Source organism: Muntiacus reevesi, chromosome 3 (genome assembly GCF_963930625.1).
Source record: "Muntiacus reevesi chromosome 3, mMunRee1.1, whole genome shotgun sequence".
NCBI classification, from domain to species: Eukaryota; Metazoa; Chordata; class Mammalia; order Artiodactyla; family Cervidae; genus Muntiacus; species Muntiacus reevesi.
This window is the reverse complement of record NC_089251.1, coordinates 154,322,552-154,336,754: the sequence shown is the minus strand read 5'-3', so window position 1 is coordinate 154,336,754 and position 14,203 is coordinate 154,322,552. Positions and strand designations below refer to the sequence as shown.

Below are 14,203 nucleotides of genomic sequence, written 5' to 3'. Positions count from 1 at the left end.
TGCTTTTCTGTTTTCTACTTCTTATTAAAATACTTGGATTTTTTATCTGCTAATTCATAACATATAAAGCAAACCAATGATTTAGCAAAATAGCTAGTGTTTTAATTTTTTTAATAATATTTCCAAAAATCTCTCAAAAGTTAAATTCAACTCAAGGATTTTTACGTAAAAAAGCAAATTTTAAACACGGTTATAACCTGATGATAAACCTGAGGTTCAGTTTCTCACTCTATTTTCTTAACATATATGTACTTCCTTTCCCAATCAACCATTTAGCTCTTACCCTTTGCCTTTATGAAATAATAGATTTGAACCATTTTTAAAATGATATAACACAATGTTCTCTGAAATGAAAGTTTTTTGAGTCTGACTTTGCATCTGTTATTGAAAAACTTAAATATAATTTTTCACTAATAGTTATGTAGTATTTTCCCAATAGTAAATTCAAATTGTATGACACTCATAATCACCATAACTGCTAACAAGGTAATTTAGATACCAAATTATATCTATTTAGAAATTATTTAAATATGATTAGATTGAAACATTTTAAATATGACATATTTTGAAAATCTTTATTTCTAGTTTCTAGTCTAGTCATTTTGGAAGTTTCTATTCCTTTCCATAGTTACATTATATGGCTCATGGACTCAGGCTATCTACATTATTATATTTGAAAACTATTTTGATAGGAACTTTTCACTCATGAGGATCTTTAATTCAATAGGCAACTCACTTTCCAAACATACATATACCTGAAAATTGACCCACCATAAAACTGAACATTTTTATCACTATTGAAAAAAAAAAGACAATAAAAAAATGTCAGTAAAGAGTTAAGTTTTCCAAAAAACAGTACTGCAGAGACATCAAATAAATGTGAGCGGTGCTGACGTCAGAACTGTGGCCGGGGAGGCAGGTGGACGGACCAGTGTTTGATAAATGGGCTGTGTTCAGGATCAGGGACAGGACAACGTAGGGAGGATTTACGAGGACCCGCTAGGACTACTGAGAACATGGAAGACAGGCCAGAAAGACGTGAACAGCTGGTCACAGTCAGCAGACTTGCTGACCCTTTCAGTAGGCTGATGATAGTCACATCACTGCAAATGGCTGGACTAGCTAGCTCCTCACTCTTGTGTCCGAGCATTCTTGTTCTGGGTTACCTTTAAATCTTCATCTTCAACCCTGGTTACAATATTTTGTGTGTAGATGATCTGGATCCACATTTTCTTCTTTGTAATCCCTAGAATTTCTCTATTTATCCTTTTCATCTACCTCTGTCGATTATTCAGATATAGTCAGTAGATGGGGAGTGAGGGGTAGGAAGTATTTATTACCTCTGTCAAGTGCTAGTACACAATGCTATATGCATCTTAAAATACGAAATAAACTGATAAAGTGCTCATATGCCACTTCTGAGGGATGGAGTAAGCCAAATGTGAACAGTGCTAAAAATGGAGCTGCCAAGCTCCATGCACAAGCCAAAAGGGAGATTTGTATGGAGTTGAAAAGAGCTTAACTGCAGATTATCAGCACGCTGTTTTTGGCCCTTAGTACCATGACTTGCACTCATTAAAATGAATAACACACGGAGGAAGTATACTCTAAATCACTAAGGCTTAGGAGTGGAAGTCTCGGCCCATGTTCTCCCATTTCTGAGTGTAGGACCTTGTGTATATCACTCAGCAATAAAATATTTAGCAAGTTTATAGCTCAGTTCCCCCATTTGAAATGGTTAACTGGGGTATTTGGGAGGATTAACTGAGTCATGTTTCAAAATGCTTTGGAATATTCATTTATAAAAAGAAATGTAAACTATTTGCTTTCCATGATATATACTTTAACTAGCAGAGTTACCATCTAACATGGACACCAAGGCATGCAGGTCTAAAATTGGAAAAATAAAGGAAAACAGGCTAACCCTAAGTATAAAAATGAGCTTACTACTACATTAAAATATGCCTAATTTTGAAAATAATTATATTTTTTTAGTGGTAACCATGAATATTGCTCAGTTTCAGAGGAAGGGACAGATTCAGATTTTAGGTGACTTGCTAAAGGCCACACTGTTGGCTGGTAAGAGAGAAAAACAAGACTCAAGCCCAGATGGTTAAGCTCATAAATGTATGTGTTGTCCAAACTTCCTCTCAGGGGAAAAGTGATTCTGCTTTCCTTCAGATGTTTTAAAAATCTTAAGTTTATTTTCCAACTTTGTGTTTTTCAGTGAATGATTTTGTTCCAAAATTTCCACATTGCTTAAGAAAGCAGCAACATGTTACACCAGTGAAGTCAATGACTTGATGCTCTAGAATATATGGAATTTGTTTTGCTACAAATGAAGAAAAAATTCATGTGAGAAGTTTTTCATATGATTTATTGCTTGTTTGATTAATAAGAATTTCTTTTAACTGAGATTTCAGCATCTAGGAGCTATGCATAACTTATATTTTATATGTTGTCGGCACCTTCCCCAGTCTGGCATGTAGAAGGTGCTCCACAGATGTTAAGTGAATTCTGTTATATTCCCACTTGTCAAAGGCTTAGGGATAATGGTTTAGGATATGGCGTGTTTCTCTTCCAAAAAAGCAAGAGATAAAAAAAACCTGCATATATCCCAATCCTTTGATCATTCCATAGGTAACTTTTACTTCTCTGTGACTACATTTTTCCATATGGAAATTTTTTATGATTTTAAATGAGTGAGCAGGCCTGTGATTATGGTAAGAGTGATTCATATGACTTCTGAGGCTAGGTCATTAAAGGTTGTAGCCTCTGCCTGGCTCTTTCACTCTCTGGATTCTCGCTTGCCCTTTAAACCCAGCCACTGTGCTATGAGGAAGCCCAAACTAGTCCAAACAGAGAGATCTACATGGAGAAGGACCAAAGTCCCCAGTTGACAGTCCAATATGTGAGTGAATCCTGAGAGGAGTACAGAACCAAGCCTTTGAGTTCCCTCCCCCCACTCAGCTAACGCCAAGAGAAGCAGAGATAAGATGCTTCCATTAAGCCCTGTCCAACTGCAGATTCATGAGCAAAATAAATGTTCATTGTTTTGAGCCACTAAGTTCTGGGCAATTTGTTCTACAATTCTAGCTACTGGAACTATTGTAGATCTAGAGCATGGCTTATTCAATGAAAACAATCGAATTAAATGATATTTGTAAAACATAAGGCTTCACCATATTTTTAAATTATAAAGTGATCATTGACCATTACATATTAATTGATATGATCAGTGCTATCTATGAATAGATGCATCTGTGACTTCTTTTCTTCCTCTCTTCCTTCTTTTATCCATTCATTCAGCCAGCCAGCCAGTCAACTAGCCAGCCATTTGTCCATCCACTGTCTCTAAATTTTCATCCCATGGTTATTTACCAGAATGACCAGGATACCATTTGGTATGCAGAGAGCAAGGTAAGATGCATGAAATTGCAGGCTATTTATGGAACTTGTATCATCATCTAAGAATTAGTTGTACTATTTTTGATATCAAGTTGTGTATAATAAATTGGTGCTTTTGTTGTTATTATTAATGTTTTTATTGGCATGTGGGCTTCCCTAATGGCTCAGCACTAAAGAATATGCCTGCCAATGTAGGAAACGAAGGTTTGATCCCTGGGTCAGGAAGATCCCCTGGAGAAGGAAATGGAAACCCACTCCAGGGTTGTTGCCTGGAAAATCTCATGCACAGTGACTAAACAACAACATAATGTCCTAGAAAAAATTAGACTTGGTGTCAAAGGACCTAGATTCTTGCTGTAGGATCACCACTTAGTTGTAAGTTATTTATATTTATGAGCCTTAATCTCCTCATCTGTAAAAGGAGGAGAAAATAATTACCTCACTCAGATATGAGAAACAAATGAGATAACATGTTTGAATCATAGAATATGATTATTACAAATCACCTAAGAGAGGTGAAAATAAATATTTGTTCACCTTAATGTTCCGATAGTAATTCAAACTGGAAAACATCAATTACAGACACATATACCCAATACTCTTTGAAGTTTATCTCTCAGCCAGAAACCGTAGTTTTCACACCATTTTGAATAGAAGAATTTGGACTTGTATCGGAAATCAGGAGAAATAGAGTAGATGACTTAAGCTGATTTAGAACAGTATATAGGAAAATGGATTTTTCAGGACATCTGCCTTTTCATCAGACTGAGCAAAACAGAAAAAAATTCTCAAATTCATTTGAAAGTATTGGAAACACTGAGTCAAGATACTCCTAGCTTAAAATATCTTATCTATTTTTCTTTGCACAACTTGTACATTTTCTTTGATCTTGAACTTAATTCAGCCACTCTATATTCCTGGTACGTGCAGAGTCTAAATTTTCCACTAGGGAAATGTTTATTTTCACCTGACAGACTGACAGCTATTGCAAAGCACAAACTAGTAGCAGCAATAATCTAGTAGTAAATTTAAAATGCTACAGGCATTAGGAGAAGAAAATTTACATTTTAGTTTCTTATTCAAACTTGCATTCACTCCCCCAGCCCTGTCCCCGGCAATCTATCCCATTTAACGATTATCTAAATTAATGACAAATGTAACTGGCTAGCCAAATGCATAAAAAACAAATATCTTTGTTGATTAAAGTTTTACTAAAATCCTTTGTGCAACCTGAAAACTGAATGCAATTTCTCTAAAAAGAAAATTATACATTTTCTCTTAGTAGCATGCATCCATTTTTAATTTTATGAATTCCTTTTTTTTTTTTTCCTCTTGGTGAAATCTTGTTATAATTATGGCTTTCCATTTGAGGAACATTCTTCTTGGTTCATTTTATATCATTCATGGGTTCACATCTTATGTCTACCCTTGGTTACGAAAATAAGATATATTTCTGGGAATTACAAACTAAAAAGAAAAAAACTGACAAAATCCTGTGGGCTTTTAATTAATAACTTATCCAACTTATTTTCCTCTCGGTTAACGCTTGGGGAAAGTATGACTTGCAGGGTTCTTATGCTCCATCTCTCTCAAGTAGTTCACTGAAAGAACATAATTAAATTGCTCAGTATGGCTGGAGACCTTAGAAATTGGTATTGCATGAATATTAAATATGCATGAATGTTTCCAATACTCTAGTATGGTTTAAAGACTATAGTATGGGCGCAGAAATACGTACCTACCAGGTGGTGGGGCACTGTACAAGTATCAGTTGTTTATTAATTTTCTTGGAACGAAAAAAATAATGTCAGAGAAGTTTTTAGCTTATTTATAAGCCATTCAAACCATATTTAAATGTGAATTCCCTTCTATCACTGGGAGGTGACATTAATCTAAAATATGTTAATTTCATCAACAATTCTAAACACTACATATAGTTGGCCCTCCAAATCTGGGGCTTCTACATCCACAGATTCAACCAACTTCAGATTGAAAATATTCGAGAAAAAAAATTCCAGAGAGTTCCAAACAGCAAAACTTGAATATGCCACTTACCAGCAACTAATTTGTATTTACAATGTTTAGATTGCGTATATATTATATAATAAATAATCTAGAGATGACAAAGTGTACATAAGGATGTGCACAGGTTATATATAAATTCTATGTAATTTTATATAAGAGACTTGAGCATCCTTGGATTTTGGTACTTGTGGTGGTGGATACTGAGTGACCTATGGATACTGAGTGGATACTGAGTAACCATTGCACTGTAACATATTTTAGACTTGAATTTGAGTTCTAATATTTTATTTGTTTTATATCCTTTTTGATTTTTTTTCAAGTTTTCCTTACAATCTTGGAAAAGTTTTTGTTATCTCCAGTATATAGTTTCCTTGATGGGAATATTTTCTGATTGAAACTTATCTTAGATTTCATGTGTATTTTAAAAAGTAATTCAATAACACTTTAAGATACCAGTAACATCTGTAATACTTGAATTATAAAAAACATACTGAAAAAAAGTTTTAACATTCACATGGTAGAAAGCATTTGTTGGATGATGACTATAATAATGACATTGAGCTTTCTTTTTAAAAAATACTAATAATCCAGTTTTGATAACATCACTGGGCAATCTCTTAATTTTTATTTATATTTTGAACATTAGACAAAGCACATTTTCCTCAGGTTTATGAAATGACTTTTGTTTATTTGCATTCTTTCGGATTCCTAGGAATTGTAATTGAATGTGGTATCCATGAAAAGTTGACAAGTACTAACTGTCATGATTTCCAAACTAGCACAGTAGTTTTGAAGTCACATTGATAAGGAGTTCATTTAAAAACTCAACTAGATTGCCAAAATAATAAAACCCAATACCATTAAAACAGAACAATATGATCCAAAGAAGATAGCTTCAATCAAAAGAACAAAAGTATAAACCCACATTTCTAATCCAACGACAATTTTGGCTATTATGTTGACTTACAGTATGCATGTTAGAAGGGACACAGAAACCTACTTTTCTGTTGATACACCAAAAGGACAATCCAAAGCTTTCTACCCCCAGTGGCATTTATAACTATGGCACATATATGGCACATATATATATATATGGCACATATATCCAAAAAGCTGTGTCTTTTTGACATCAGTTAGCTCTCTTGCCAGTACTTTTGTTTGATGCCAGTTTTCCTCTTAGCTTGCATAGCTATAAATTGCCAAGTGATGGGCTGTAAAAGAAGATCTCTGTTTTGCAGTCTCATTAGTAAATTAGAAGATGCAAATATCAGATTTCTTACCTTGAACTGACAGACGCATGTCACAGTGTCTCCAATTCTTAAACATTCCCCATCAAATTTACAGGTGTTAGTGTCACAGAGGAAGAGATCATTTTCTCTGTCATCATAACCTCAAATTTAAAGAGAACATGCCAGTCATTAAATGTTACAGACTTCAACAACAATAACAAAAGAAATATCTTGAAGCTTTAAAAGAATTGCCCTAAATTTTAATTCCAACAACCACAGCTGTACTACAAGGTCATTCTTTACTGATAACCTAAAAAAAATCTAGCTAAGTGATTAATACTAGTTACTCTTTCACAATTCTTTTCTAGTCAGTTGTCTTTGAATATTCTTTTTTTTTTTTTTTTTTGATGATGCTATTTTATTTTAGTTTGGGTTAATACTGGTAGTGGTAAGTGAATATTTAACATTGCTTCATAGTTTCATTATTTTTTCTCATTAAGTAGATTAAAGTTTATGACCCCCAAACTTCACATTTTAGAAAAGAGTTGGCGATGGTTCTCAGAATGTCCTTTCATTATTTCTCCATTTTTAATCATTCTTTTGCTTTAAGATCTGCAACAACCCCTTATTTGGAATTTCTCCAGACAAAGAGGAAACAAAGCCCCAATAATAAAGATAAACAGGCACAGTGCTTTTTCTGATGGTCTGTCTGACTCAAACGAAGACTGATCACCTCCAAGTTATCAGGGGTAGAGGGGATACCAGGTCCTTGACAATCTGCCTGGAAAACCAGTTTATTTTCTTTAGTTTCTCCAAATTCCTGTTAGGTATCTGCTAATAATGAATTTCTTAACTGTCATCCTCAATTTCATATTTAAGTTAGTTATTTCCTAAAGCAGTACTATAGTTAGGGATGAAGCAAACTAGTCATGTTGGGTTACAAATCTATCAACATTTCAAATAATTGATTTGGCAGGTTGCTTAATAGTCCTATGATAAAGCACCTAAAAAGTGATTAGGTACCCGCAAAGTGGGACTTAGCTTTCCAAAATAACATAGATGCATGCATGAGCCATGAGTAAGTTAAAGGAAACACATTTAGCTTTATGAAAATGCCAAATTTAGAAATTCCCCAAAACAGAACAAAGGCAATATATTGACCCAAATCTAACAGGGTTACAAATTTCAAGTCTTCTTTAAAAAGCACAAGCCACAGGATGTATAATAATTTTCCTCGTGGAATTTTCATCAGTCACTACCCAGCAAGGCATATTCTTTTATCCCATGAGTTACAGTTGGTCATTCTCTCTTCTCCAAAGTTACATACACTTCAGCTCGCATACATCCCTAAAAGCCACTTTATTCAGAGCTAGATTCAACTTCGGCAGAATTATATATACAGGAGATGAAAAATTACATACACACTGGCTAAAACTAGAACAGACCAGACCTAGGGGACAATACCCAGGCATGCTAATGGAGTTTAAAATGCCCAAAACACCACAATCGCACCGGTAGTTATGGGCTGTCAAGCTGAAAGGCGAAGACAGTGCAGCAACTCCTATCCTCGGCCCCTATTTAATTAGGAGACTTTAGCAGAACCAAGCTTGCCAAGCTCTTGCATTCAGACTCTGAAGGGACCCAAGCAAGCAAGAAAAGCGCCTGACGCACTCCAAGGAAGCCTGCCCAGAAATGGAGGAGCCGGCGCCCACTCGGGTCGGTTCCGCCCTCCGCCCGCCTAGGCGTGAGCCTGCCGGGCCTCGGTCATACCCACCCCGAAAGATTCTTGTCTCAACTTCCTTCGACCATTTAGGAGCTAGGAGAGGCAAGAGGGAGGCATCTCGGTGAAGCAAAAAGAACGTCTTTTGCAGCCAAGTAGAGAAGGAGATGTATATGTGAGTGGGGGAGGGGGTAGAGGGGCTGAGAAACTGAATATCTTGGAAATCCAAGCTCCTCTAGAATGTGTGTGACCCGGTCTTGAATGCCAGACAAGTGCACTCTCATGGTACTTTTGCTAGCAATCAATGTTTCCCCTGCAGTCGCCGTTTGATTTATTGCTTTCTCGCTCATTCTATCTCATAAAGTTATTTCTCTCTGGTTTCAGCTAGACTTCTTTCTTTAATGACAGAAAAGGTTCTGATTTAGCGTTTCTTCAAGGACTGGTCCTCTTTTCAGTGAATCCACAAAACCTCCTCGTTTACTGTTTCTTAAAATCTCCGCAGCTCCAATTGAAGTGCAAGGATGCAAGGTTCCTATACCTGCACTTTCTGTGCACCGCCACCTCAGGACCCCCGCCCCTTTCCTTAGCGGCCTGCAACAGTTCTCCTCTGGGTGGAGGTCGGTGGTCTCAAAGGTTTGGGAGCATTGGAGCAGAGGAGCTGGGGAGACGCACTTGGGTAGGCTGGTCTGTGCTGGAAACAGCGCGTTTCCTCTGCGGGGCTAAGAGGTCGGGGGCTGGGGTTTCGGACTTACCAGAGCAGTTCCAGCCGGTGGGCGTTTGGCAGTCACTTAAGGAGGTAGGGAAAGCTGCGAGCTTCACCGGGCGGGCTACGATGAGCAGCATCACCGGCAGCAGCAGCAGCCAGCAAAAGCCCTCGCAAAGTGTCCAGCTGCTGCACTGCCGCGGGGACTCCCACGGCACCATGACTACTTCGCGCAACTCTGCGGCAGCAAACGGCTTCGGGAGAACACAAGATAGCGGGGGTCAGGCAGCGGGCTACTGAGCATCCCGCGGACGGCGGCAGCAAAGGCGGCGGCGGCGGCAGTGGCACCTGACGGGGAAGCAGCAGCCAAACCCGTGCATGATCTCCAGAGTTTCAGCAACATCCAGTGACCCGGCTCAGCCCCGGGAGCGAGAGGGTCGTCCACGGAAAAGCTGCGCCGGGGACGCGGGAAGCTGCTGCCATAAGCAGAGGGCTCTGGCAAGCCAGGTCAGCAAGAGGAGACCGGAGTCCAGAGAGCAGACGAGAGGAGCCCAAAGAAACTGGGTGGAGGGAGAGTCAAAGCGCCCCGCAGCCTAGCAGCCGCCTCTCGCGCTCTGCTGCCCGCATCCCTCTGGCGTTTGGGAAGCAGCAGGTCCTTAGCCCGCCCGGGATCACGTGGGAACTGGCAGTCGGGCGTTGATTGGCTGAGCGGGATGCAGGTCCCGGGAGGGAGGGGTCGGCGAGGAGGTGCTAGGAGGAGACGACGGCGGATGCCACAGATGGGCTAGCTCACCAGGCGCTGGCCCGAGTGGAGCAAGGCGGGGATGGCTCGAGCGAGAATTGCGGGCTGCAGGGCAGGCGCCTCCCACACCTTTAAATACCACCTGCTGTTTCACTCTCTGCCCCAGGACGCCCCCTACCGAGCGCTGGGTCAGATCTAGCGCCCCTCTTCCGTGCGTGACCCCGGGCTGCTAGCGCCCGCTGCGGCTGGGTGGCGTCTCTCGGAGCTGGAGCTGGCAAGGGTGGAGGTGGCCGAGGCGCGGTCGCAGCAGACAGGAGAGGGGAAAGCGGGCACCGAGGAGAGGGCGTCCTGCTGGCGCCCGGCGCTCCAGCTTACGGGAGCGCGCCGCCTGGCTATGACGGGATACAGGCTGGGAATATCGCAGCGGAGAGCCCACGGACGTTTCTCTAGGGAGTAGCAGGAAGCAGGAAAGGGTGAGAGGCGGTGGTGTGAGAACAGCTCAGGCTGGCCTGGAAGCAGCAGCCGTTCCCACAGAAGCCTGCGAATCTAAGGCTGCTCGCCAAGCTGCCTCAACCAGCCTGCCAGGCTCTCCCCGCTCGCTTCTCTCTCTCTCTGCTCCCTTCCCTGGCTCCCTGAAACCCCGAGTCTACCCGAGGAGCTGGGGGTCTGAAAGCCCTCTCCCCACCACACACTCTTCTCCAGCCGGTAGCCTGTTTGTGTGGCTGCCTGGGAGGTGCGGGCAAATGTGTTTCGCAGGTCAGGATGGGTTGGGACAAGCGGTCAGAGGGAGGAAGGAAAGGCTGCTCTCTGCATCAGCCACGGCGGACTGCCAGGCGCATCCGCGGGTTGCGGCGTCTGAAAAGAGAGGCTGCCTTAGGCGGCGCGGGTAGTGGTCCTCGGAGCTTTCCGCGGGTCTTCACTGGCTCTCCAGTGACCTGGACGGGGCGAGGAGGTCTCATTCTGCGAGTCTCTGGTTCTGCGCCTTTCATTCTCCGGCCCCCAGCCAGCGCCGGCAAACGGCGTGCTGAGACCCGCCTTCCGTCTGCTGCATTCTTCAGGCGGTTAGACAACACTCTTTAGCCTAAAGGCATTTTAGTCTCTAGTAACGAACGGGACCCGGAGTTTCCCGGGACAAGAATGCTGAGGAGCGTTTTTCTCTCGTGACCCGGGTCGTCGTTGCACACTGATTTGAATGAGCTTTCTGTGTGATCATTCAGTGTTTCTATTCTGTGACTGTTCTGTGATTCAGGATTTTTTTTTCCTCTTCTCTTCCCGTAGCCTCCTTTCACTTTCTCTTCCTCCGCTCCTTCCTTCCATCCCTCCCTTTCTTCTTCCCTGCCTTCCTCCCTTCCTCTTTCTCCTTTATGTTTTTCCTTCTCTTTCTTTCAAGAACCCTCATCTCCTCCTTTATTTTTCTTTTAAACCTCACCTTTCTGTCTCTCCTGTGTCCCCTGAATTTAGAACATCTCGTGACAGCGCTTCACAGGCAATTAGTGTCCATTCTCGATCACTTAAAAGAGGCACCAATACACTTTGAAAACAGGGACTATCTATCCTTTGCAGAACCACCAGAAAAACAAATTGTACCCGAGCTATCCTTTTAAGTACTTTAACCTCCAACCTCCTCCCACTTCCATGCTTTTTAACTTCTCCTTTGAGAGATGTGATCGTGCAACACCTCAGTGCCTCAAAGAAATCTTTTTTTTCCCTCCCTTTATCCTGTGTGAAACCCATCCCTTTATCTTACATCTCCGCCTCCGCCCCGAGATCCCTCTCCACATCCCCCCGTCCACCTCCAACGATTTCTGAATCTCTGTGTGTCTGCTCCTGGCAATTAAGCAGCAGATCCCAGGATTCTAGTCGGTGGCATCGCGCTCCTTACAGACTAAGACTCCATTAAACCAAATCAATTTGACCAGACATTGGAGGCATCAGAAAATCGGCTTCTAGACAGTGCAACTAAATTCTTTAAGGAAACGGAATACCCATTAAATAGAACTGCCAGCTGATATTACAAAAACGGAATCGGAGATGTCTTTTCCCTGCACTCTTTTGGCAGAGAGGGCAACAGAGACACACGCCTAATGTAGATTAAGATTGAACAACTCCCCCGTTCAAAGTGAGGACATGTCATTTTCCATAGTAAGGCTGGTGTGGTAACTAATCAGGCTTATGAAAATAAGTCATGCTTGAAACTGAAGGCAAAGTTCTTCAAAGTGTTTACCCAGGAATTATGATAATGAAAGAGGACCTGCTAGGGTATGAGTGCTTGGCTATAGATGTAGGATTTTACAGAACCTCTTAGCCGAGTAAAACTGTTATTGAATTCTCTGCTAAGTAAATTTTTGGCATGCTCTCTAATAATATGAACTGTTCCTAAGACATTTTTCCCAAAGTAACTTAAAACTCCAAAGGAGTAAATTGCTGGTTGTGACTGGTTAACAAATGCAGTTGCTTCCACAGAGGTTCTTTAAATTATTAAACAGTTTGAAGCAAAACCTTTCCAGTAGGAATGCTGTGATTTTGTTCAGCTTACTTTGTACTTAGTGCTACAGTGCCACCAAGAAACAAATTCTGAAACTGGCAAGCACCACCAAGTGGCAGAAGAACATCATTCACTGAACAGAGCATCATATTATTGAATATGTAAATAAAAATGTATACACTATTTAGCCTCATCATTAGTACCAAGGAAGTAGACTGGCCTTAATTTTTATGGCAGTGAAGATCGGATTAGTGCTTCATCTTTGCTTCCAAAAGGCTCAAATCCACTTACTTATTAGAACTGAATTTAAAACTAAGTCTATGAATTGTACTTGGTATGGTATATTATATGATTACTAGTAATGAAATCCAGCATATCATGCATTTGTAATACTTCTTATTTTAAAATTCTACACAATATTTTCTTTCAATACTTCTGAGCTAAATCAGTTTATTTGTGGCATATGTACTCTAGAATCAACTCTGAGAGAGTAAACTTAAGTTATATTTTTAGGAAAGTAGCACAAAAAATATTTTTCCAGAAAACTTCTTTTAAAGTATTTTCCCCACATGGAAAAGACATCATTAAGAAGGGTGAGATAACTCAGAGCTTTAATGGGAGGGGGGGAAGTTATTCTAGAACAAGAATAATTTAGGATAAATAAACAAACCTGGGGAAATAAAGGCACACTGACAGTCAAAGATCAGACTCCTTTTTCTCTCTAATACTTTCTGGATGGACAGATGGATCATGGTGGAGAGTTCTGACAAAATGTGGTCCACTGGAGAAGGGAATGGCAAAACACTTCAGTATTCTTGCCTTGAGAGCCCCATGAGCTATATGAAAAGGCAAAAAGACAGGACACTGAAAGATGAACTACCCAGGTCAGTAGGGGCCCAATATGCTACTGGAGATCAGTGGAGAAACAACTCCAGAAAGAATGAAGAGATGGAGCCAAAGCAAAAACAACACCCAATTGTGGCTGTGACTGGTGATGAAAGTAAAGTTCGATGCTGTAAGAACAACATTGCATAGGAAGATGGAATGTTAGGTCCATGAATCAAAGCAAATTGGAAGTTGTCAAACAGGAGATGGCAAGAGTGAACATGGACAATTTAGGAATCAGTGAACTAAAATGGACTGGAATGGGTGAATTTAACTCAGATGACCATTATATCTATTACTGTGGGCAAGAATTCCTTAGAAGAAATGGAGTATTCATCATAGTCAACAAAAGAGTCTGAAACACGGTACTTGGATGCAATCTCAAAAATGACAAAAGGATTTCTGTTCGTTTCCAAGGCAAACCATTCGATATCACAGTAATCCAAGTCTATGCCCTGATCAGAAATGCTGAAGAAGCTGAAGTTGCTGAAGTTGAACAGTTCTATGAAGACCTACAAGACCTTCTAGAACTAACATCCAAAAAAGATACCCTTTTTATTATAGGGGACGAGAATGCAAATGTAGAAAGTCAACAGATACCTGGAGTAACAGGCAAGTTTGGTCTTGGAGTACAAAACAAAGCAGGTCAAAGGCTAACAGAGTTTTGCCAAGAGACTGCACTGGTCATAGCAAACACCCTCTTCCAACAATACAAGAGAAGACCCTACACATGGACATCACCAAATGGTCAATACCAAAATCAGATATTCTTTGCAGCCAAAGATGGAGAAGCTTTATACAGTCGGCAAAAACAAGACCAGGAGCTTGTGGCTCAGATCATGAACTCCTTATTGCCGAATTCAGACTTAAATTGAAGAAAGTAGAGGAAACCACTAGACCATTCAGGTATGACTTAAATCCCTATTGTTATACAGTGGAAGTGAGAAATAGAGGAAAACAATAAAGTGAGAAAGACTAGAGATCTCTTCAAGAAAATTAGAGATAC

General features: G+C 40.6%; 1 protein-coding gene across 1 annotated transcript in view; it reads right to left on the bottom strand.

The window, feature by feature from the left end:
* TMEFF2 (transmembrane protein with EGF like and two follistatin like domains 2) overlaps positions 1-9,306 on the bottom strand; it is a 273,362-nt gene extending 264,056 nt beyond the window's left edge. Inside the window, exons 1-2 of the mRNA XM_065927708.1 lie at positions 9,135-9,306; positions 6,714-6,823 (exon numbers count right to left, since the gene is read on the bottom strand). Coding sequence (XP_065783780.1) covers positions 6,714-6,823; positions 9,135-9,306 — 282 coding nt within the window. The remainder of the gene's footprint in view (positions 1-6,713; positions 6,824-9,134) is intronic.
* Between the last annotated feature and the right edge of the window lie 4,897 nt (positions 9,307-14,203).